The sequence below is a fragment of the Canis lupus genome, chromosome 10 (genome assembly GCF_003254725.2).
Source record: "Canis lupus dingo isolate Sandy chromosome 10, ASM325472v2, whole genome shotgun sequence".
NCBI lineage: Eukaryota > Metazoa > Chordata > Mammalia > Carnivora > Canidae > Canis > Canis lupus.
Genome location: NC_064252.1, coordinates 7,368,237 through 7,391,432, shown reverse-complemented (window position 1 = coordinate 7,391,432; position 23,196 = coordinate 7,368,237). Strand labels below are relative to the sequence as shown.

Genomic DNA, 23,196 nt, shown 5'->3' with positions numbered 1-23,196 from the left:
TTGCACTCACTGCTCTTTTCTTGTTACTTGGTTAACTCCTGCCTGTCCTTCAAAATTCAGCTTAGGGGTCACCTCTTTCAAGAACACTTCTTTGACCCCTATTGTTCAATTCTCCCAAACTGGATTAAACGCCCCTTGTTAAGTGCTGATATGTTGTCACTGCCTGCTTACTAGTTTTCTCTCAATAATCTTAAAGGGAAAGGGATACCTTAAATATCTGTCATTATGCCCTTAGGACATAGAACATAGGCTTTGGGTTTGTACTCTAGTCGTTTTTAAACTGGGGCCACATGGACAAATAGGAAATGTGGGAGACAGAGCCCTTTCTATGAACTGGAAAAGAGAATGTGTATCTCATAAAGTTGTAATTCAATGAGACAAGGTATGTAAGGGATGTCTGGCACACAGTGGGTCCTTAATAGATCATAATTTAGAGCTAGTCTCGTGGGGGATGGGACCTACTTGGAGCAGTCTAGATTTACCATCTCATATTAATAAATGGGCATTTGAACAGATGGGAAAACACACAAAAAAAGGCAGTGATTCTCCTCCTCTATCCCTGCCAAAAAACGACAAGAAGATCTGATGATTCCCTGGAAAAAATGTAAACACAAAAAAAGAAAATGTGGGTTTCTGTGAATCCCAGATTAAAAGGTCCTCTAAAAGATTCCCTGAAATGAAGGGGAAACTGCTTAAGTGTGGTCGAGTTCCTTTAATCAAGCAAAAAAACACAGCACTGGCCTTAAAAAAAAAAAAACAACCCGTCTAGTCAATAATCTAAGGAAACATAAACCTGTTAACAGTTGTCAGCACATAAAGAATCCCCCATAGAGAGGGAACTTGCATAATGATCCATATGCAGGGGCGCACACCCACATGTGTGCAAACAACTGGTGAGTGACAACCTGTGCAAAAAGGTGACCGGTCCCCGGTCCCCAGGTGAGAGGCCGCGCACCAACAGGTGAGGTGCTGGCGGGGCACAGAGGTGCAGGCTCAGACCTTTGTTACAATGCGATAAACCCTTCACCTACGCATCTCGTCCAGTTCCCGGGGAAGGCGAGCACCACACTGAAAACAGCCCCAGCTCTACTTTGATTGCCATCAAATAAAAAAGAAAAAAAAAAAAAAAGGAAAAAAAAAATCAAGCCATCTGGGGAAATCCCTCCACACCTACTAAAGATTGTTCAGAGACCGAGGCTGAATCTTTCCAGTCTTGTTAGCACCACGCTGACAAGTCGCTTTAGTAAAACGTAACTTCCCCCCAGTAACAACTAATTAGCACTTTTCAAAAAAAAAAAAAAAAAGTGCTCGTGTCTTCTGGTTCCAGGGAAACCTCACGCTTGTCGAATCCTGCAGAACGGCGAGGAAGGGAAGAGAAGAAATGGCGTGTCTGTGCTGGCAAATTACTGCACAGAAATAACACTTTTCTCCCCCCCCTTTTTCTTGTCCTGGGGCGGGGGGGTTGGGGGTGAGCAAGTTTGAGGTCCCTGCAGTGGGAGGCGGCGGGACGCGCCGCTCTCGTGCCAAACGCTGCGGGGCCACGGGCGATGCCGACCCCACAGCCCTCGCCCCGTCCCTCCCTCCCTCCCTCCCTCCCCGAAAGGGAGCCTCGTGGCAGCTCGGGTGATGAAACACCGGGCAACGGCGGGCGCATCGGGGCGCGCTCCGCCGCCACCGCGTCCGCCCAGCGTCGGGGGCAGCGGCCCGAGGCCGCCGGCCCGCACCCCTCCCCGGCGGGGCTCCCGGGCCCGCACCCGTCTCCCGCCCGGCCCGCACCCCTCCCGCCCGCCCCGCCCCCGCCCTCCGCGGCCCGCGCACCCCTCCCGGGTCTGCGCCCCCCTGCGCGGCCCGCCCCGCCCGCCCCCGGGCCCGCGCGCCCGGCCAGCTCCCCGCAGCCCCGAGCCCCGAGTCACCTTCCCTACGGCTCCATCCCGCCTCCCCGCCCGCACTCCCGAGGGCGGGCCAGCGCAGCGCGGAGAGCGGCCCTCGGCCCGGTCGCCGTCGTCCTCCGCCGCGGCCGGAGCCCGAGCTGCCGGGGCCGCGCGCCCCTCCGCGTCCCCCGGCGCCTTGTCTTGCGTGGCGCCCGGCCGGCAGGCGAGCCAGCAGGCGGGCGGGGTCGGCGCCCCAGGAAGGGAAAGAGCGCGAGGGCCCGGCTAACGCCGCCGCCGCCGCCTCCGCCGCCGCTGAGTCAGCGCGAAGCGCGCTCCCCGCGTCGGCGCCGCGCGGGCCAGCAGCCCCAGCAGCCTCATGGAGAGCGGGGACCGCGGCCCGCGGACCCCGGCCGGACGCCTACAACTCCCGGCGTGCAACGGGCGGCGGGGGCGCTTCCGGGCGCCCCGCGGGGCCTGCGGTGCATGCCGGGACGGGGCGCCTGGCGCCGGGCGCCGGCCCCTCCCCCGCCGCCGGGCCTCGCGGGGGGCGTGGCCGCGGGGGGCGGCGAGAACGGCGCGGCCGGGGCCCGGCTGGGGCGCTGCGGGCCGCGCGGGGTCGGTGGCTCGTGGCTCCGCCGTGGGCCCGCGTGCCTAGCGCCCCGCAGGCTTCGCACGCGCCGTCCTGGGTGAAGAGGCGAGAGCGTCGCCAGGGCGTCCTGCTCGGGGGACTCCCTGCAGCCGCGACCTCGTGGCCCGCCCGCTGCCCCACCCGCCCCACCCGCCAACCGGGCAACCGCGGGCCTGACCTCGGAGGGCTCCCGCGCGCGCTGCGCCGGGGACACGCGTTTGCACGCAGGGAGCTCAGGATTTAGTTGCTTTGTTGACTCCTCGCTGCGGATTAGGTTGCAGTCACGCAGGCCGCAGTGACGAACGGGTCTTGGCAGGGGGAGTCCGGAGGACAGGCAGGATCGAGTGAAGGTAACCACTGAGCAGCGACATGCGCTCGGCGACCCCGTGCGAGGCGCTGCACCGCCCGCTTCACACGGTGTTTCCCATCACTTTTGCATCACGTCTGTGACTTTGAAATGCCAGGCGAGGGGCAGCCCCGGTGGCCCAGCGGTTGAGCGCCCGCCTTCAGCCCAGGGCATGACGCTGGAGGCCCAGGATCCAGTCCCACGTAGGCCTCCCTGCGGGGAGCCTGCTTCTCCCTCCGCCTGGGTCTCTGCCTCTCTCTCTCTGTCTCTCTCAAGTTCTCTCAAGTAAGCTCTACACCCAATGTGGGGCTTGAACTAATGACCCTGAGACCAAGCGTTGCATGCTCTACTGACCGGGTCAGCCAGGCACCTCAAGCATCAAACGTTTCTTGACCCCAAATAGCAGATTACCCCGAAGCACGTACTTTATTATAATTCTTAGCAAAAATTGCAAATGTCTTAGCAGTACTTTACCAGCAGCACAATTTTCACAAATACTGTCGAGGGCCAGGGCCACACAGCCACTCTGGCCCACCCCACTGTGCAGTAGCCCTGCACCCCAGAAGCCCTTAGACATATGGTAGTTTGCTTCCTATTTACTGCTCAGCTGTACTCCACAAAATGACTTCACCTCTTCTCTTCAGTTAGTGACTGAACCTAGTATAACCAGGGCAGCCTGGGTGGCTCAGCGGCTTAGCGCTGCCTTCAGCTCAGGGCCTGATCCTGGAGACCTGGGATCGAGTCCCACATCGGGCTCCCTGCATGGAGCCTGCTTCTCCCTCTCCCTCTCCCTGTGTCTGTCTCTCGCTCTGTGTCTCTCATGAATAAATAAATAAAATCTTAAGGAAAAAAAAAATTTGAAATGCCAGGCAAGGATTCCTGTCCTATTTCAGTATATCTCCGGACTGTAGCACATAGGACAGTGCCGCCCTGTAGTTATTACGACTCAATGAATAGATGATTGCCCGGATTGGTTCTTACATTACCTGTGTTGGTCAGCTATGAACTATGGAGACCCAATGTTAATCCTAGTCTGAGTGGCTCCAAAATCTTCAATCTATGTATGTTCCATTTACCTTGTATCGACAGCCTATCTAGGAGCATTGGCCCTTTATGGTAGTTCAAATATCTAGGATTTCTAAAATCTTTCAATTTTGAAAACTCACATTATTCTTTTAAAAACATTTTATTTGGGGATCCCCGGGTGGCTTAGCGGTTGAGCATCTGCCTTCGGCCCAGGGCGTGATCCTGGAGTCCCAGGATCGAGTCCCACCTCAGGCTCCCTGCAGGGAGCCTGCTTCTCCCTCTGCCTGTGTGTGTCTCTGCCTCTCTCTCTGTGTCTCTCATGAATGAATAAATACATAAATAAAATAATAAAAAAATAAAAATTAAAAACATTTATTTGAGACAGGGAGAGAACACAGAAGGAGAGTAAGACAGAGAAACAGACTCCCCACTGAGCAGAGAGCCTGATGTGGGACTTGAACCCAGGACCCTGAGCTCATGAAAGCAGATGCTTAAGCAACTGAGCCACCCAGACTCCTCAAAAGCTCATATTATTTTGAAACAAAGAAGCACTTGGTGGAATCCAACTAAAGAGGACCTGAAATTTGACCACCTTATAGTCTGGCTTTCTCATCATAGACTAACATAAATGCCAGCTATCAAAATGTTGATAAATAACACTGTCGTTATTTTAATTTAAAGCATATTTACGGGGCAGCCCTGGTGGCGCAGCGGTTTGGTGCCGCCTGCAGCCTGGGGTGTGATCCTGGAGACCCGGGATCGAGTCCCACGTCGGGCTCCCTGCATGGAGCCTGCTTATCCCTCTGCCTGTGTTTCTGCCTCTCTCTGTGTCTATGAATAAATAAATAAAATCTTTAAAAAAAAAAGAGCATATTTACTTGGACATGGCAATGTTTTTATGTATTAATTACCAACATTCTGGAGCATTTATTATGTGCCAGAAACAGCTTTAAGTGTTCATATGTTAATCCTCACAATTCTATGAGGTAGGTACTATCATTATCCCTATTTTATAGATAAGGAAACTGAAGTACATAAAAGATAGCAGAGCTGGGATTCAAACCCACTTCATATGTACTGGAAGGTTGTTATCTCTAGGTAGTGAGATTCCAGATGATTTTTTTTTCCTTGTACATTTTTGGACACTAAAAAATCCTCCACAATGTGATGTGTTGAGCACTGGATATTATATGCATCACTGGAGTCTACCCCTGAAACTAATAATATACAATATGTTAACTAATGGAATTTAATTTTTAAAAGTAACAAATAAAAAGGCAAAAAAAAAAATCCTCCCCAGTGATCATGTAGTATTTTCATAATCAGAAAAACATTAAGAATAAAACTCAAAACTGACTCTAATAAAAGGAAAAAAATGGTTTCATTCACTCTTTGAGCATTTTTTTTTCTTTGAGCATGTATTGAATGCTATGTCCCTTATTCAACTAGGTTTGTTTAATCATTTCTTTGATGTTGCTTTTTTTATTCAACCTCTTTTATGTCATGAATATATTTTAATGTGTTTTTGTTTTGTGTTAAATTCGTGTGGTTGTCTTACCCATGAGTCCACTCTTGAAGACTGAAAATAAATCTTATTTTGATTCTGTTTATAGGATAGTGATTTCTCAGTGAATACTTGTGAAATGCATTTACTTGAATCAAAAATAATATAACTGAGCTGCTAACCACTGAGTTCTGTGTCAACTTCTCTTCTTCATATGCTTCATCTGGATGTTTGTTAAGCTCAGTGCCACTGTCACCAAAAGCTCATTGACCCAAGATGGGTTTCCTGGCAGAGAAAGAAGTTGGAAAATAGGTCAGATAAGCTGTCTTTACTGGTCCTAGTCCAATCTTTGGTTTCTTTTAGAGGAAGTGAATGTGAAGCAGGAAGCCTGAGGCAGAATAGAGCATTGAAGCATTATTTAGTAAAGGAAAAAGTTTTGTTTTGTTTTTTTTTTTTTAATCCAAAAGACTGTATATATAGTCCCTTAGGGTTCATTACAATGACATCTCTCCTTCATGTCAGCTGACTGCTAATGTTAATGGTTATTTAAATGGTCAGTATTCATTGATACTGAATAGAAATAAATACCAAAAGATTCCTAAATCAGACATCTTTAAAAAATTCAGGTTCTATTTACCTACTACAGATTTCAAGTTTCTTTCTATGCATACCATCTTGAGTTTCAAACTGGGAGATAGGAACACTTGGGATCCTTAGATTGAAGTATATTTCTGGTTTGAAATCCTTACAAGGTTCTTATGACCCATGATCACTTATCCACAAAAACGTAATTTAAAAAAATGCCATTTCTTTTGTCTGTGTGTATATATGTAGATTAGGTTTTTGTCTTGAGCTTTAATCTAAAATTTAAAAAGGCTAGCATCCAACAGAGAAGAATTTGATATTACTTTTTTATATGCGGAACCAAATGACCATTTATATATACACCAGGAAATCACACACTTACTCAATTTATTTTTAAAATACTTAGTGTTTACTCGGTTCCAGGTACCTGTCATAAAGTACTTCAGAAACATTGTTTTTTTTTTTTTTCCAGAAATATTGTTTTTTTTTTTTTTTTTTTTCAGAAATATTGTTAATCCTCACAATAACTCTTTGGAGTTGGTACTTTTACCCCATTTCACATATGGAAAGATTAAATTAAGGCCCTAAGAAATTAAAGTAACTTGTCCAAGATCATTTAGCTACTGAATGTGAGAACTGAAATTTGAACCCAGGTCATCTGGCTCTATGGTCCTGTGCTGCCCTTTTATTTTTTATTTTATTTGTTTAAAGATTATGCATTTATTAATGAGAGACACACAGAGAGAGGCCAAGAGATAGGCGGGCAGAGGGAGAAGGAGGCTCCCTGCAGGGAGTCTGATATGGGACTCGATCCCAGGATCCTGGGATCAAACTTGGAGCCGAAGGCAGATACTCAACCACTGAGCCACCCAGGTACCGCTGTGCTGCCCTTTTAAACTAGCTGTATTGACTATCCCTCAACCTAAGGCTACTCTGTTCTGGTGAAAGTTCTGGTTAAGGAGAGTGACTTGGGGATTAGTTCTGGGTGCATAATGTTCCATTACTTTTGATAGTTTTAACAAGATACATCTATTAGTGCTTGATTGCATAGGAACTGTACTAAGTGCTTCTTAATTTTAGATGGACTTAGATGTTAAAGAGTAATTGCCTATCTTGGAGGTATTTAATTATCCACATAAAGCTTATCAAAAGATAAGAAAATACAAATCATGAATACATGTCTATTCATAATTCATAATTCACTGCACATGATCATCATACCAACTTATTGGTTGGGCAGGCAAGTATCGGAAGTTTCATTTTATAGATGATGAAACTGAAGTCCAAAAAGGTTAAGACCCTTTCCAGAAAGCTCACAAATAGTGAGCAACAGGGTTTGCACTGTAATCCAGTTCTCCTGACTCCAAATCCCATGATCTTTCCCCACTAATAATGTCCTTTCCTGAGATCTGAACTTTGTTACTACTGTGGCAACAATACAGACCATTAAGTGCCTAGAAACCATGACACTGCCTTTTCTGTGTGCCACAAACTTAAAAGTTAACTGCGGTCACCTTAACCATCAATCCTTTTGTCAAATTCCCTTCTTCATGTGTTTCATTTTAATGTTTATTAAGTCTAGTGCCCTTGTCACCAAAAGCTTACAAATGATGGGTTTCTTGGCAGATAGGTCAGGTATACTGTCTTTTCTACTCCCAGTGAAGTTATTTTAGTCCTGAGTATGAAGCAAAAGCCTGAAGGACACTAAACAGCAGCTTGGAGTGAGGCTTTTTGCCCTACCTGGGCTTCACATTTCATTTCCAATGTAGTCCCTTGCTTCTGAGCGGCTCTTGTGAAGCAGGTATTTGGCAAAGGTGAAAGGCCTTTACCTTTGGTTGGTTTGAGGCAACAAACTGTTTAGAGTAGTTTAGGTATGGAATAGTCTTTATTTTAGAGGAAACAGTCATGCCTCTGGGCTCCCTTCTTATCCACCTATGAAGTTATGAGGAGTCAGATGTCTAATCAGATTCTAAGAAACTTGGAATGCTAGGTCTTTAAGATTTTGTCAGCAGGTGGCACTTATCTCCTTAGTCACTAAATACAATCTCTCCGATAAAAGAAATAATTTTCCTTTGCTGCTATTGAGTTCCTCAGATTTGTTTAGCCACCCAAACATTTCTCCCCAGCTTCTTTTTGCACTGACTTTCTCTACAATATCTATTTATGTATTTTAATCTTTTATACTTTTTCCACGAAAGGTTTGAAGTTATTTACACCATACAGTAGATAACAGCAAAATAAGGAGAATATGAACTGCAATAAAGAATATACAATTTGGAAAAAAAAAAAAAAAAAAAAGAATATACAATTTGGGGGCAGCCCAGGTAGCTCAGTTAGCCTGATCCTGGAGACCCGGGATCTAGTCCTACATCAGGCTCCCTGTAGGGAGCCTCTCTCTGTGTCTCTCATGAATAAATAAATAAAATCTTAAAAAAAAAAAAAAGAATATACAATTTGATTGAGTTGTGGGTAGCTGGAGCAAAAATACAAACGGGTACCATTTCTTTGGGTGAATGGGCAGGGAGAGAGGATGACTTTTCTAGAATTTGAAATTATAATGAAAGTTGCTATCTATGGTTATTAGAGACAAGTTTCTGCTTTGTGTGCCCTTCTCGTCTATTCAATCTCATTTATAATAAGTGATTCCTTATCTGTAAAAACGAAGCAATACTTGTACTGTCCTGCAGCTTCAAGGGTGACAATTAGTATTCCTCCACCGCTGGTCTTCAGCTTTTCAAGATGTAGGCCTCATCCCTTCGTTGATCCTACACAGACAGAGAACTGCCGGTCCACAGGACTTGGTCCTAAGCCTTGGGAACACACGCACACCCATTAGGTTTGGGCCTGCCAAATCAATAAGATTTCCTTGAGAGAGAGAGAGAGAGAGAGAGAGAGGGCGCTTTCAATTAGCTGGAGAGAAAAGACTTACGTTTACACTAATGACTAGAGGACTGTTACCAGGCAATGTAATACACTGTGTGATTGGTCTTCATAGGATTCTAGGGCTGTTCTACGCATGTAAGAATACACCAATAACTCTCATCTCGTTTCTAATAGACAAGCAGCTTGCAATTGTGGATTCTGTACGTGGCCTGGGTGGAGCGCCCCCGAATGTCCGCCCGGCAGCCCACGGCCGCTGGAGGATGATTTCCCCGAGGGACCAGCGCGCCGGCCGGTCCGCCGCTGTCTGAGGTTGGCACGGGCGGGGGCGGCGGCTCCAGGGACCCCTCCATCCCCCGACCCAGGAACCCCCATCCCCCACTACCACCCACCCCCATCCTCCCCATCCCCCACCCATCCCCCCATTGCCCCATCCCATCCCCCACCCCCACTCCCCCATCCCCCCTTTCCTCTATCTCTCCCATCTCCCCATCCCTCCATCGCCCACCTCCCCACCCCCCATCCCTCCACCCCATCCCCCTTTCCTCTATCTCTCCCATCTCCCCATCCCTCCATCCCCTCACCTCCCCATCCCCCACCTTCCCATCCCCCCATCCCTCCATCCCCCATCCCTCCAACCTCCCCATTCCCCCATTCCTCCCATCTCCCCATCCGTCCATCCCTCCACCTCCCCATCCCCCATCCCTCCATCCCCCCAGCTCCCCACCGCCCCAATCCCTCCATCCCCCTCGCCCCCATCCCCCATCCCTCCATCCCCCACCTCCCCATCCCCTTATCCCCCCATCCCCCATCCCTCCAACCTCCTCATCCCCCCATCCTCCATCCCCCTATCCCTCCCATCCCTCTATCCTCCCAATCTCTCCATCCCCCCATCTTCCCATCCCCCCATCCCTCCATCCCCCCTCCCCGGGGTCCCCGCCGCGCCCCGCTCATGGCCGGCCCGGCGAGGTCGGGCTTCCCCGCGCGCACGCACAGCCGCCTGGACGCCTTCCTGCGGAGGCACCTGCCGCCCGAGGTCTACGACGCGGTCCGCGCCTGCGAGCGGTGCCTGGTGGGGTCGGACGCCGAGAGGCTCAGCCTCCAGTACGTGGTGCTCAGCGACCGGCTCATCTACCTGGCGGAGAGCCCGCCCCGGGGCCTCCGGCGAGCCGCGGCGCTGCGGGACGTCCTGGCCATCGAGCTGGTGAGGCGCGGGGTCGGGCTGGGGACGACGGCCTTCGGGGTCCCGGTTCCAGCCGTCCGCAGGCGGGAGGGGGAGGAGGAGCCGCCCTCCCCCCCTGCACCCCTCCCCGCCTGCCGCGCTTCCCTCACTTACCCGAGGTCCAGCAGCCCCGGGACAACTGTGGCCTGCAGGATGCGCTCCGAGCATCAGGTGTACCGCTCACCCCTTGCCCCCCCACGCCCCCCGGAGTGCTACAGGTTTGAGAACACAGCCCTCTATCAAGAGTATGCTTTAAAGTCATTTTTTCGTTCATTAAGCACCTAGCCTGTGGCAGCCACTTGTCTAGATGCTGAGGATCAAAAGTAGGGGCCCCTTCCTAGAAGCTGCTCTGGGAGACACATAAAACCAAAACCAATGCAAATCAATGCAATGTGCTAAGTACTATTATGCCTTCTTTATTTCTTAATCAGCAGCGCTTAGAGCAGGTTAGGGGCTCAATATGAATAAGTGAGTGAATGAACGAATGAATGAGACAAGCTCAGGAAGCCTGGCAATCTCAGGCAGGTCACTTGATCCAACCTGGGCTTCAGAACTTCTTCAAGAAGATACAATCTGGCACAGATACTCCTTGTCCCGGTTTTTAGTGTGCTGCTACTGTATCCTTGTCCTTCAGAAATACATTTACCTTATAGACCAGCAACAGATTGGAAGCAGTCTCCTCTCTAATTACTATTTTTCCCCCTTGGCTCCCTTTGTCTGAACAACTCTCCAGGTGTGCTCTTTTCTCCACTGGGGACAGGTGTCTAGCCTTGTACCCAACCCCTCCTCCTCCCCCTCCAGTCTCTGCATCCCCCACGGGAGAAGTTGGCAAGACTCTGTAGGGCTGTTTTGCCAAGACCAGCATAGATTGTTTGCAACACTTCTGCAAGAAAAGGATAAAATTTAGTGAAAATAATGCCTTTCTTTCCTTCTTAAAATACCTCTGTGGGCTAATATCACTACGCAGAGTTGTTTGTTTTTGATTAAAAGTTGGAAGCAAGGGGCGCCTGGGTGGCTCAGCGGTTAGGCACCTGCCTTTGGCTCAGGTCATGATCCCGGACCCGGGATCGAGTTCCGCATGGGGGTCCCTGCATGGAGCCTGCTTCTCCCTCTGCCTGTGTCTCTGCCTCTCTCTCTCTCTCTCTCTCTCTGTGTCTCCAATAATAAATAAATAAATAATAAATAATAAATAAATCTTTAAAGAAAAAAAGTTGGAAGCAAAACTGCCTTTTTCCTCACTTCCACTATTTTCATTTTCTTGAACTAAAAAAAGTTAATTTCCTTTATCAAATGCTTTTTAAAACATTAGATACTCAGCTTTTTCTGTCTGCCGTGTTAACATTTATCGTTTTGACAAAACATAATGATTTATTGTTTTGACAAAACGTGATGATTTTAGGATATTGCTGCTCTACCCAACAAGACACAGTATATGTATTCTAATAGTTGTTATATATCTTTCTTTTTGAGCTGTCAGAAACTGAAAAGTACAGTAAAGTTTCCTAGGCCTCCAAGCCAAGAATCCTCCCAAAAGGCCTACCAATTCATTTGGTCATCCTTTATGTACAACATTTACCTTTCAGGCATATAGGAGAATGTGCAAAGGTGCTGAACAAATCTAAGATTTCAGCATTGTTGATAGATTGAATGTCCACTGTGCACAATATATTTTAACTCTGGCTAAAGTTGTGGTAGGCAGAGTAATGGCCCCCAACAGATATCCCTGGAACCTATGAATATGTTACTTTACATGGCAAAGAGTAATTAAAGTTCCAGATGCAATTAAGTTCCAGCTAATCAGCTGGCTTTAAAATAGGGAAATTAAAAAACAAAAACAAAAACAAAACAAAACAAAAAAAACAAAGTGTCCAATAAACAAAGAAACCTCTGCCCTCCCCCCCAAAAAAAGAAAGAAAAAAAAAAAGAAAAAAGAAATAAGCTAAAATAAATAAATAGATAAAATAGGACGATTATTTTGCATCATTGGGGGGGGGCAATGTAATCGCAAAATCCTCAAAAAGTGGAAAAGGGAGGCAGAGTGCTGCACACAAAAGACTACTGGTTCTGAAGGTGGAAAGGAGCCAGAAGCCAAGGGATGTAGGTAGGCAGCTTCTAGCAGCTGGAAAACGCAAGAGCCTGCAGAAGAAATGCAGTCCTTCTGACAGCTTGATGTTAGCCCAGTGAGGACCATATGGACTTCTGACCTCCAGAAAGAGGAGAGAATAAATTTGTGTCTAATGCCACAGATTATGTGGTAATAAGTTACAACAGCAAATAAATGCAGAAGCGTTTCCTATCAATGTTGTTTATTTATTGAAAGGGAGACAGTGGGTGTGGGGAGTAGGGGTGGAGGGGAGGGGGGATGGAGAGGGAAAGAATCTCAGCAGACTCCCTGCTGCGTGGGGAGCCCGACACAGGGCTCAATCCCCAGGCACTAAGATCACAGCCTGAGCTGAAACCAAGAGTCTGAAGCTTAACCAACAGAGCCACCCAGGTGCCCCAATGATTACTCATTTTAAAAAACATTAATAGCATGGGATTGAGCCTTGCGTAGGGCTCCCCACTCAGCAGGGAGTCTGCTTGAGATTCTTTCCCTTTGCCCTGCCCCCTCAAATAAAGAAATATTTTAGTGACTCCTGGTTGGCTCAATGGTTGAACGTCTGCCTTCCTTCGGCTCAGGCCGTGATTCCAGGGTCCTGGGATTGAGTCCTCCATTGAGCTCCCCAAATGGAGCTTGCTTCTCTCTCTGCCTATGTCTCTGCCTCTCTCTGTGTGTCTCTCATTGAATAAATAAATAGATCTTTATTTATTTATTTTTATTTTTTGTTTTTTTAATAAATCTCTTTTTAAAAAAAGAAATCTTTTTAAAAAATTGGTAATCATTTTTAAAAAATAGTGTTTCAGTGAGAAATAAATATAATCATGCCAGGTACAAATGCCTTAGCCAATTCTTTTTCTAAGGTTCAAAAAAGATTTTTTTAGGATTATTTATTTATTCATGAGAGACAGAGAGAGAGAGAGAGAATGGGGCAGAGACACAGGCAGAGGGAGAAGCAGGCTCCATGAAGGGAACCTGATGTGGGACTCGATCCCGGGTCTTCAGGATCACGCCCTGGGCCGAAGGCAGCGCTAAACCACTAGGCCACCCAGGCTGCCCTTTTTCTAAGGCTTTATAAAATAATCCAGGGTTAGTGCAGTTCAGTGGTTTGCATAGCTCTACAGGGTATGTGAAATAGGGGTATCAGAATTGCTGGTAAGGGACTAGGTATAGTGCTAATTAATAACCACAGGTGTAGTTGACTAACTGTCCCTCTGTGAACATCAAGTCCTTACTTAATACCACAATGTAGATAATTTTCTTGATTTCTGTGTTATATAAGTTGTTTTTTATCCATACCAACTTAGTCACTTCAATGACATGATTTCAGTGCCAGGCAGCTTTGTTTTTTAGAACCGGTTCCTCCTTCCTTTAAAGATAAACTGTTTACTCTCCATTTTTTTTTTTTTTTAAGGGTGCTATGCTCTTTCTGAGGCTAACTCTTTAGACACCCTTTTCCATTCTCAAAGGTTTTCTCATTTCACTGCACACATTAGTCTCGTTATTTAACTTTCAGTTGGTTCAGGTTCCAATCCTGCCTTTGTTCTAGCTGTCACAGTAATAAAGCCCTTAAGCAAAACAGTCCTTCATACCTCTGGGCTCTAGCCCTCCTGGCTCCATGACACCTCTTACAATTACACTTCAGAATATAATTTGCAAATATACAGGTAAAATTCCATTCTCTCGGGATCCCTGGGTGGTGCAGCGGTTTAGCGCCTGCCTTTGGCCAAGGGTGCGATCCTGGAGACCTTGGATCGAATCCCACGTCGGGCTCCCGGTGCATGGAGCCTGCTTCTTCCTCTGCCTATGTCTCTCTCTCTCTCTCTCTCTCTCTCTGTGTGACTATCATAAATAAATAAAAATTAAAAAAAAATTCCATTCTCTCCCCTCAGGAAAAAAAAAAAATTTGAAGGTAACAGCAACAAAAAGTTAGACCAGAACTTGGATTGGATACAAATGAGATTTCCCTTCCAGCAAAGATGAGCTTAAAGTGCACTGGGAGATCTCTGTAGCTGTTTGATATGGTTCATCTTCTAAAAGAAGGAGTTTCTAAGGTTTCTTGAGCAGAACTTTTATAAAAAGGCTGACGTTTTCTTTAAAAGCTACTTTTTTTTAAAAGATTTATTTATGTATTTATTCATGAGAGACAGAGGCAGAAGACACAGGCAGAGGGAGAAGCAGGCTCCATGCAGGGAGCCCGATGCAGGACTCGATCCTAAGTCTCCAGGATCATGCTCTGTGCTGAAGGCAGGTGCTCAACCACTGAGCCACCCAGGGATCCCTAAAAGTTACTTTTGGAAGAATGCTCTCAAGTTCTGCTCTTGTGGGCATCAAAACATTTCTTTAAACTCTTCTAAGATTAAATACATATTTTTTTAAGTGAGAAGCAACTATTCAAAAGTGAATTTCCTATGAATTCACTCTCCTTCACTGCCATCCCATCACCTATAGAGGAAAAAAAAAATCCAGTAGCCTTCACTTCTAACTTCTTGCTTGTCTTTGTTCTTTTTTTTCCACGCCTCCCAGTGAATATGGGCTCTCCAGCCATCCCAGCTCCATGTGGCTTCCTGAACAAGCAACAAATGCACCTTTTACAGCCTGGCCTGTTGCTTGGGGTGAACATTTCCTCCTCCTTCAAAGTTGTTCAAATCCTCATATTTCTAATTCTCTCTTCCTCTCCTCCTTCCCTGTCTCTCTCTTTTTAAAGATTTTATTTATTTTTGTTAAATTTGTTTCATGACAAACACACAGAGAGAGGCAGAGACGTAGGCAGAGGGAGAAGCAGGCTCCCTGCAGGGAGCCCGATGTGGGACTCCATCCGGGTCTCCAGGGTCACACCCTGGGCTGAAGGCGGTGCTGAACCGCTGAGCCACCCAGGCTGCCCATCTTTTTCCTCTTAAAACATGTAAAAATAGGAGTCCCTGGCTGGCTCAGTCAGTACAACATGTCACTCTTGATCTTGGGGTTGTGAATTTGAGCCCCATGACGGGCAAAGGGTTTGCTTAAAAAAAATGTAAAAACAGGGACACCTGAGTGGTTTTAAAAAATATATAAAAACATCTTGGCTTGAACAGAAACAGGTGTGTGTGCTGATGGGGTCATAAACTGTGTGCCGATGGGGTCATAATAGTTTGCCAACTGATCCCCGCTTTCCCCACTTCAGTTTTCAGAGCCAACATGTTTCCAGGCGAAGCCTGTCATTCTTTCTCAGAGTTGTTTTCCCTTGGCTAGACCATGAGGCAGGACCTTTGGTCTGCTTGTTCGTTGCTGTATCTCTGGTTCCTAGAACACTGATTGGCACAGATGAGATGGTCGATAAATATTTGTTTAATGTTCAACATAATCTCTTCTGTTTCTAAATTTATTATCTGCAATATACACTGGGTATTTAATAATACACTTTTTAATAAGATATTTTTATTCAGCTTTTGCTTTCTACCTGTGTAACTTGGTTTAATTATTTACCTTCTAGTCTGTGCCTTCCTTTCTCATCTGTAAAATGGAGAGAACAGCACCTTCCTTTGAGTTTTTGGGAGGATTAAATTCATTAATAAATGTAACACACTTAAAACTACTTGGCACATGGTAAGAGCTACATACATGTTATTATTGATAGTTTTTATTCACATACATTAAGTCTACTAAGTCTCACTATGAATTTGTAATATACTTATTATGTTCTCTTTTCATATTACGGCACTTGAATTTAGGATATTTAATAAATTTGTAAAGAAAATAACTTTTTTGAGCACTGATAATAGCTGTTTTAAATACATTATTTCATTTATTCTTGAAAATCTGCTTAGTAGGTTTGTCAAGTTAAATATGTTAAAAAACAGAATTCCTGATCTCCACCCGCAAATCTGCTCCTTCCTTAGCTTTCCTTATTTTAGGAAATAATATCATCTTCCATCAGCCTTAATTTTCTCACTTCTTACGTCCAACAATCAGGATACCCCCTTGATTTGTGTAAAGGAGGAAAAAGTTTTCCTTGACCCTCTCAGGGTCCCTGGCTGGGTCTGAAAATTAAACTGACAAAGACAGATTAACAGGAGAAAAGCATACACATTTATTAAATATAAAATTTACATGACATGGAAGCCTTTATAAGGAAATGAAGACCTGAAGAAACAGGTAAATCTGTGTGTGTTTAATATTAGGTTTGATGAAGAATAGAGTCATGGAAAAATAGGATAGTACAAAAAAGGGAGCATGACTAAGGATAATAAACTAGGAAAAACTAGCAAGGGCTATTTGGATTCTTCTCACTGTTCTTGTCTTGGGCACAGGGAAGGCACCTCTTCCATGGGGGTCTTATGACCTGTTTCAAGGGAGCAGGTGTGGGAAAAGGTCTGAGAGAGTTTCCTGCATCTGCTGTTTCCTCAATTCTTTCAGCTTAAAATATTCAGTATACCAAGGTGCTATATTTTGGGGGAGGGTTCTGAACCTTGACACTTCTCATCCAAAATATATCCAGCCATGACCTTTCTTACTCCTTTTACTTATGCGCTTGTCCAATCCCTTATCTAGACTATTGAAATTGCCTCTAAACTCATTCCTCTCCATCTAGCAGTTGGGATGATCTTTTTTATTTATTTTTTTGATTGATTGATTTATTCATGAGAGACACACACAGAGAGAGAGAGACAGAGAGAGGCAGAGACACAGGCAGAGGGAGAAACAGGCCCCATGCAGGGAGCCTGATGTGGGACTTGATCCCAGGACTTCGGGATCACACCTTGGGCTGAAGGCAGGGGCTAAACCGCTGAGCCACCCGGGCTGCCCTGGGATGACCTTTTTAAACATAAATTATAAATTTAGTTATGTCACTGTTCTGTTTCAAAATCTCCATTAGCTTCCAAACTCCTCAATGTCTGTAAGAGCCTCCTTGATAACCCCTTTATCTCTGACTTACCTTCCACTCTTTCCTGAGCTCTTTATGCTCTTCTTTCCTTGGACTTTGGACTTGCCATTCTATCTGGAACACTCTTCCTCCAGATCTTCAGAGGGTTGATTCCTTCTTGTCAGTCACATTCGAAATTCAGAATCACATCTGCAGGGTGATTGGACTTGCCATTCTATCTGGAACACTCTTCCTCCAGATCTTCAGAGGGTTGATTCCTTCTTGTCAGTCACATTCCAAATTCAGAATCACATCTGCAGGGATGCCTCACATGACCACCCAGTCTAATGTACCATTCCTCTGTCACACTTGTCACATGTTAGTGTCCAAGCACTTATCACTATCAGCATATAAGATTAATCTGTTTAATGACTTTTTATTGTTTTTATTGTTTCTCTCCCATAGTAAATGTAAGCTCCATGAGAGCTTGTCTGTCTTATTCATCCCTGGGTCACTGTGCGTCATATTGCCTGACACAGAGGAGATGGTCAATTTGTCAATTGGAAGAATGAATACATGAATAAACGGATGCTCAGATACAACATGTAGTTCACTTCTTGGAGGGAGAGATCCTCTTTCCTTGTTCCAAGTGTTGAGGCTCCCTGGAGACTTGACAACTCATCACATAGGCAGTTAGCGGAGGAGCCAGAGTAAATTCTCACAGGTCTTTTGATGCTCAGGTTCAGCGTTTTTCATGCTTCCTTTGTGCTTGTGTGAGATGATCCCTGTGTTGTTTACTTGAGTCCTGCATTTTGGTGTTAAGAGTTATGTAAGATGAAACCATATTATGGATGCTGCTTTTCTTTTCTAGCATTTCTTTTTTCTATTTTGATTCATTTGTAGTCTTTCAAAACTCTCACTGTGGAAGGAAGAAAGGTGGTAATCTCTTATCATTTTGGTTTCTTAATGGTTTGCATAGAATAGTTAGGATATTGTATTCGAGTTTTGAGAAATTCTGCAAGGGCCTGTGTTTTTGTCAGTTTGATTCACTGATGTACCCCCAGTGCCCAGAATGACAGTGTATTGGTCAAGATAGCCTAGGTCAAGCTGCACTAACAAACAACCCCAAAGTCTTAAGGCTTTAACACAACATAAAGTCTGTCCCATTCAAGTTACTTGTCGATTGTGGATTAGCAAGAGGCTCTGCTCATCTAAGTCACAAGATATGTGATAATTAGTCACACATCTTAGTATTAGGGACTCCATCTCAGCACATGCCTGCTTAATCAGCATGGCAGAAGGAAGTTAACCTGGCAAATTAGGTACTGATTTTTTTTTTTAAGTGGGCTTCACGCCCAGCAGAGCCCAACACAGGGCTTAAAATCACAACCCTGAGATCAAGACCTGAACTAAGATCAAGGGTTGGACACTTAACTGACTGAGCCACCCAGGTGCCCCAATTATGTACTGATTTTTAAGATTTTATCCAGAAGTGACAGTCACTTCTCACATTTCATTATCAGAGTCAGGCACATGGCCTATGCCTAAGTTAAAAGAGGGAGGAAAGGGGTGCCTAGGTAGCTCAGTCAGATAAGTGTCTTCCTTCAGCTCAGGTCACCATCCCAGAGTCTTGGGATTGAGCCCCAGGTCCCACTGTCTGCTGATCAGGGAGCCTGCTTTTCCCTCTCCCTCTACCCATACCCTCCCCTTGTTTGTACTTGCTCTTCTGCACTCTCTCTCAAATGAACAAATAAGATCTTAAAAATAAAGGGGGGACAGAAAATATGATTTTACCATATATGCATCCCACATGTCTCCAAGAGATAAAAGGAATATTTGTGAACAGCTCTAATGTCTACTACAAATTACTGAGTGCTTACTATATGCCACTCAGCCTCTGTTCTAAGTACTTAACTAGGGACAACTTCTTTATCCTTACAACAACCCTAGATAATATTGTTAGCTCAGCTTTACAGATAAAGAATCTGAGAATAGATGTAATAAATAGATGTATGGAGAACTTAAGCAACTTGTTATTGATTTATTGACTTTCTATTCTTCATCAAACCTAATATTAAACACAACTTGCCCAAGTCATTCTCTAAGTGGCCAGAACCAGAATTTGAATGCTAGTAGTCTGGCTTCGAGTCAATGCTTTGACTCCCTAGATATAGCTGCCTCAGTCATAGCAGGTCATTAAAAAAAAAAAAAAATCATTGAATATCTGGAAGAGTCTAAGCTTTTTGTTTTAATTTTTATTTATTTATTTATGATAGTCACAGAGAGAGAGAAGAGAGAGGCAGAGACACAGGCAGAGGGAGAAGCAGGCTCCATGCACCAGGAGCCCGACGTGGGATTCGATCCCGGGTCTCTAGGATCGCGCCCTGGGCCAAAGGCAGGCGCCAAACCGCTGCGCCACCCAGGGATCCCTAGTCTAAGCTTTTTGAAAACAGAAGCTTCATCTTACATTTTGCATGTCTCAATTTTGCATTTTGTTTTTTTAAAATATTTTATTTATTTATTAATGAGAGACAGACAGAGAGAGAGAGAGAGAGAGAGAGAGAGAGGCAGAGACACAGGCAGAGGGAGAAGGAGGCTCCATGCAGGGAGCCCGACGCCGGGCCTCCAGGATCACGCTCCCCGCGTGAAGGTCGCGCTAAACCACTGAGCCACCCCGGCTGCCCATCAATTTTGCATTTTGTAGTAGAACTCAAAGAATCCATGATGTATTGAACTGGATAAATTAGAAACTAGATAATCCACTGCTAAAAGCTTAGGGTGTTTTTATTTCTGAAATTAAAGCCAATAGAAAAAACCTGAACCAAGACTAAGGGATAAGATAAATATAGAATTGTTCACAAAATACAGAAGACAAGGAGTAACTCAGTCGGTTCGGTATCTGACTCTTGATTTCAGTTCAGTTCATGGTCTCAGGGTCCTGAGAGAGAGTCCTCCATCAGACTCTGTGCTCAACAGGGAGATTCCTTGTCCTTCTCCCTATGCCCCTTCCCTTGCTCGTGCTGTCTCAAATAAATAATCTTAAAAAGATAGAAAACAAGAAACAAGGAGTGTCAATTATACTTCAATTAAAAAGTAAAAAATAAGTGATATCCCTTACATTTTTTTAAAAATTTTTTATTTATTTATGATAGTCACAGAGAGAGAGAGAGAGAGAGGCAGAGACACAGGCAGAGGGAGAAGCAGGCTCCATGCACTGGGAGCCCGATGTGGGATTCGATCCCGGGTCTCCAGGATCGCGCCCTGGGCCAAAGGCAGGCGCCAAACCGCTGTGCCACCCAGGGATCCCCCTTTACATTTTAAAAGTAGTATTTTGGGGCAGCCCGGGTGGCTCAGCGGTTTAGCGCTGCCTTCAGCCCCGGGCATGATCCTGGAGACCCGGTATCGAGTCCCACATCAGGCTCCCGGCATGGAGCCTGCTTCTTCCTCTGCCTGTCTCTGCCTCTCTCTGCCTCTCTCATGAATAAATAAATAAAATCTTTAAAAATAAAAGTATTTTGATAAAAGTAAGAAGTCAGTACCAGTTGCAAATACAAATATGTCAAAAATGTAGGTGCATTCATGAGTGATATATTATTCGTAGAAGTAGTCAAAGAACTTAGAGATATTTTCAGATAAAGCCTGATTCATTTGCGATAACAGAAAAGAACATTCTCTTCTCACTCAACATGCCCCTTGCTGCCACCATCAGAGACAAATACCATGCTGGGTAGGCCATGAATCTGGCTCAATATTGCATTACTGAGGTTCTTATGAGAACCTTAATTCTTATGAGAGGCCATTAATTGTAATTGATATCTATTGGGGATGTACTATGTGCCAGCCTTGTGTCAAATACTTTGTCTCATTTAATCTTATTAATTCTCGAAGGAAGGGGAATACTGTCTTTTCTTTTTTTTTTTTTTAACATGACAAAACTGAGACAGCGAAGGGGAAATGCTTGCACAAGGTCATATTCAGAAAATATCAGAGCTGGAAAATAAACTCAGGGCTTTTGACCTTATAGCCAGCAATCTTTAACCACCATGCACATAGTAACAACTGATCTTCTACTAATTCCTGGTTTCCAAATTCCAAATTCCAAATTTCTTTATTAGTTTTTAGGTTTTTGCAATAGACAGGACATGGTTACCTCACAGTATGCAGATTACATGGTTTCCTGGGCGCTGGCTGTCAGGAAGGAAAGAATGACATTATAACTAAAACACCTTTTTCACTCCCCATACCACTTCTCTGTACTCAAGATTGTTGCCCTTCAGTACTCAGACTGGTGTCATTGCTGTTTCTGATGATGTTCAAGGACAGGCTTGGTTTGGAAAAGCGCAGAAGGGATGTAGCATCCTTTTCACAGGGCCAAACCTTAAGAGCTTCTTTTCTCTTAGTTTTTCTTAGCTGTGGCTCTTGTCCCAGAGGAATGAGGCAATGAGGCAATGTCCCAGAGGTTATTTTTCAAGACTAACGCTAAAATAGACTAGGGAGTCTCCAGTATTATGGAGGCAGTATTCAATTTTCCAAACTGGTAATTCTTTTTGGAATATGTAGGTGGATCATTCTTGCCAGCAATATTCACAGATTCCAAAAAGACCTCATCTACTCAGACTTCCTTAGGGATTGGTACACAAAGGCCAGGTAGAGTATAATGGGGGAAAAAAAAAACACCTGGTAGAGGCCACAATGAGTTTTTTAATTATGACAGTGGAAGGATTTGCCAAATGCTAACTGTAAAAATAGCTTCTACTTAGGAATAAGCTTATGTACTGTGTGACATAGGTAACTGCTAATGTGGTTTAATTTGAGGGAAAGCCATTCAAGAAATCTCCATATATTGATTAGCTATCTCATCAGTAGCTTGAATCCTTTGGATTTACCACTGGTCCTCCTTCAGATTTGTTCTGAAATAGTAACAGGTAATTCATTAAATCAAAATTTGAGTGAATTAATTTATTACTTGTTTTCCTCTCTTTGTTGGAGACAGGAGACTTAGAGTGTACTATCAGAGAGGAAGTTAAGTCCAGAAAGAACTGTGGAAGTTGAAAAATATTTCATGATTTAGCTCCTTGGGGGCCTTACTTCTACAACCTAATGTCCCACTAAGTAAAATGATCTCCAAACTGCGCACCAGTATGTGATGTCTGCCTTCAGTTTTTTCCCTTTTGATTTTTCCTGTGTTTTATGTTTTTTTTTCTTTCTACACTGTACAGTTCTATTGAATGGATGTTAGGTTTTATATGGCACATTCTACCAATGTTTTGAATTATCAGGGACTACAAATATATAAGGGAATAAAAAGTGGTACCTGCTTTTGAGTAACTTCCTTGAGGAATGCAAGCAGATGGGAAAGAAGAAAAACAGTCATAAGCAGGTAAGTATAATGAAATGTGAGAATAGATGTAATAAATAGAATATTGTAAAAAAAAAAAAATAGAATATTGTGGGAACCCAAAAGAGGAAGTGACATACTCTTTTTTTTTGGCAGGGGGAGGGGTGCCAGGGTGGCAGGAACAAACATGTAAAGGTTCACCAAAGAAGTAACCTGAGCTTGGCTTTGAAGGAAGAATAGAAGTTTCTAGGCATAATAGAGGGCAAGTGTATTCCAAAAGGAGAGAATAGCATGTGCTTGATCAGCTTTCTACAATATGTATAAACCCAAATCAGTGGAACTAAGTAGCACCCTGTTTTAGTGAAAACCACATAGCTTTTCTGTTTCCAGCTGTCTTTCACAGGTAGTTTGTTCAAACTAGTATCCAGCCAAGAAGCATACGTTGCATTTGGTTGCCATCTCTCTTTTGTGAACTTCCTTAGGGAAAATTCCTTTTTTCTTTTTTTAAGATTTTAAGTAATCCCTGCACCTAAAGTGGAGCTCGAACCCACAACCCCAAGATCAACAGTCCCATGCTCTATCCACTGAGCCAGCCAGGTGCCCCTCTAGTAAAATTTTTCTTGCATTGAGTCGTATTTTGTCTCACAATACTATCATCCTTTCAGCTCTCTTTTGGTTACTGTTTGCATGAGATGTCTTTTCCATTCCTTTACTTTCAAACTATTTATGTTTTTTAATCTAAAGTGAGTCTTGGGCACCTGGTGGCTCAGCGGTTGACCACCTGCTTTTGGCTCAGGTCGTGATCCCCAGGTCCTGGGATTGAGTCCCACATCAGGCTCCCTGCGAGGAGCCTGC

At 44.7% G+C, this 23,196-nt stretch overlaps 2 protein-coding genes and 1 long non-coding RNA gene across 19 annotated transcripts in view; 1 reads left to right on the top strand and 2 right to left on the bottom strand.

Annotated features, from left to right (window-relative positions):
* XPOT (exportin for tRNA) overlaps window positions 1–2,204 on the bottom strand; it is a 41,920-nt gene extending 39,716 nt beyond the window's left edge. For 2 of the 3 annotated variants that reach the window (XM_025476725.3, XM_049115730.1), the window contains exon 1: window positions 1,914–2,203. The gene's annotated coding sequence lies outside the window, so the exon portion shown is untranslated. Of the gene's footprint in view, window positions 1–1,913 lie in introns of all 3 variants that reach the window. The other variant, XM_025476727.3, reaches the window with a different exon arrangement.
* Window positions 2,205–6,346: 4,142 nt separating this feature from the next.
* The window catches only part of LOC112677920 (uncharacterized), a 119,438-nt gene continuing 102,588 nt past the window's right edge, over window positions 6,347–23,196 (bottom strand). For 13 of the 15 annotated variants that reach the window (XR_007413701.1, XR_007413704.1, XR_007413696.1 and 10 more), the window contains 2 exons: window positions 17,076–17,922; window positions 6,347–8,825 (listed from right to left, as the gene is read on the bottom strand). This is a non-coding gene — a long non-coding RNA (uncharacterized LOC112677920). Of the gene's footprint in view, window positions 8,826–10,458; window positions 10,946–17,075; window positions 17,923–23,196 lie in introns of those variants that run through there. The other 2 variants (XR_007413699.1, XR_007413705.1) reach the window with 2 other exon arrangements.
* Window positions 9,757–23,196, top strand: part of C10H12orf56 (chromosome 10 C12orf56 homolog) — an 89,930-nt gene continuing 76,490 nt past the window's right edge. The window contains 1 exon segment of the mRNA XM_049115732.1: window positions 9,757–10,044. Within this exon segment, the coding sequence (XP_048971689.1) occupies window positions 9,793–10,044 (252 nt within the window). The 5' untranslated portion in view covers window positions 9,757–9,792.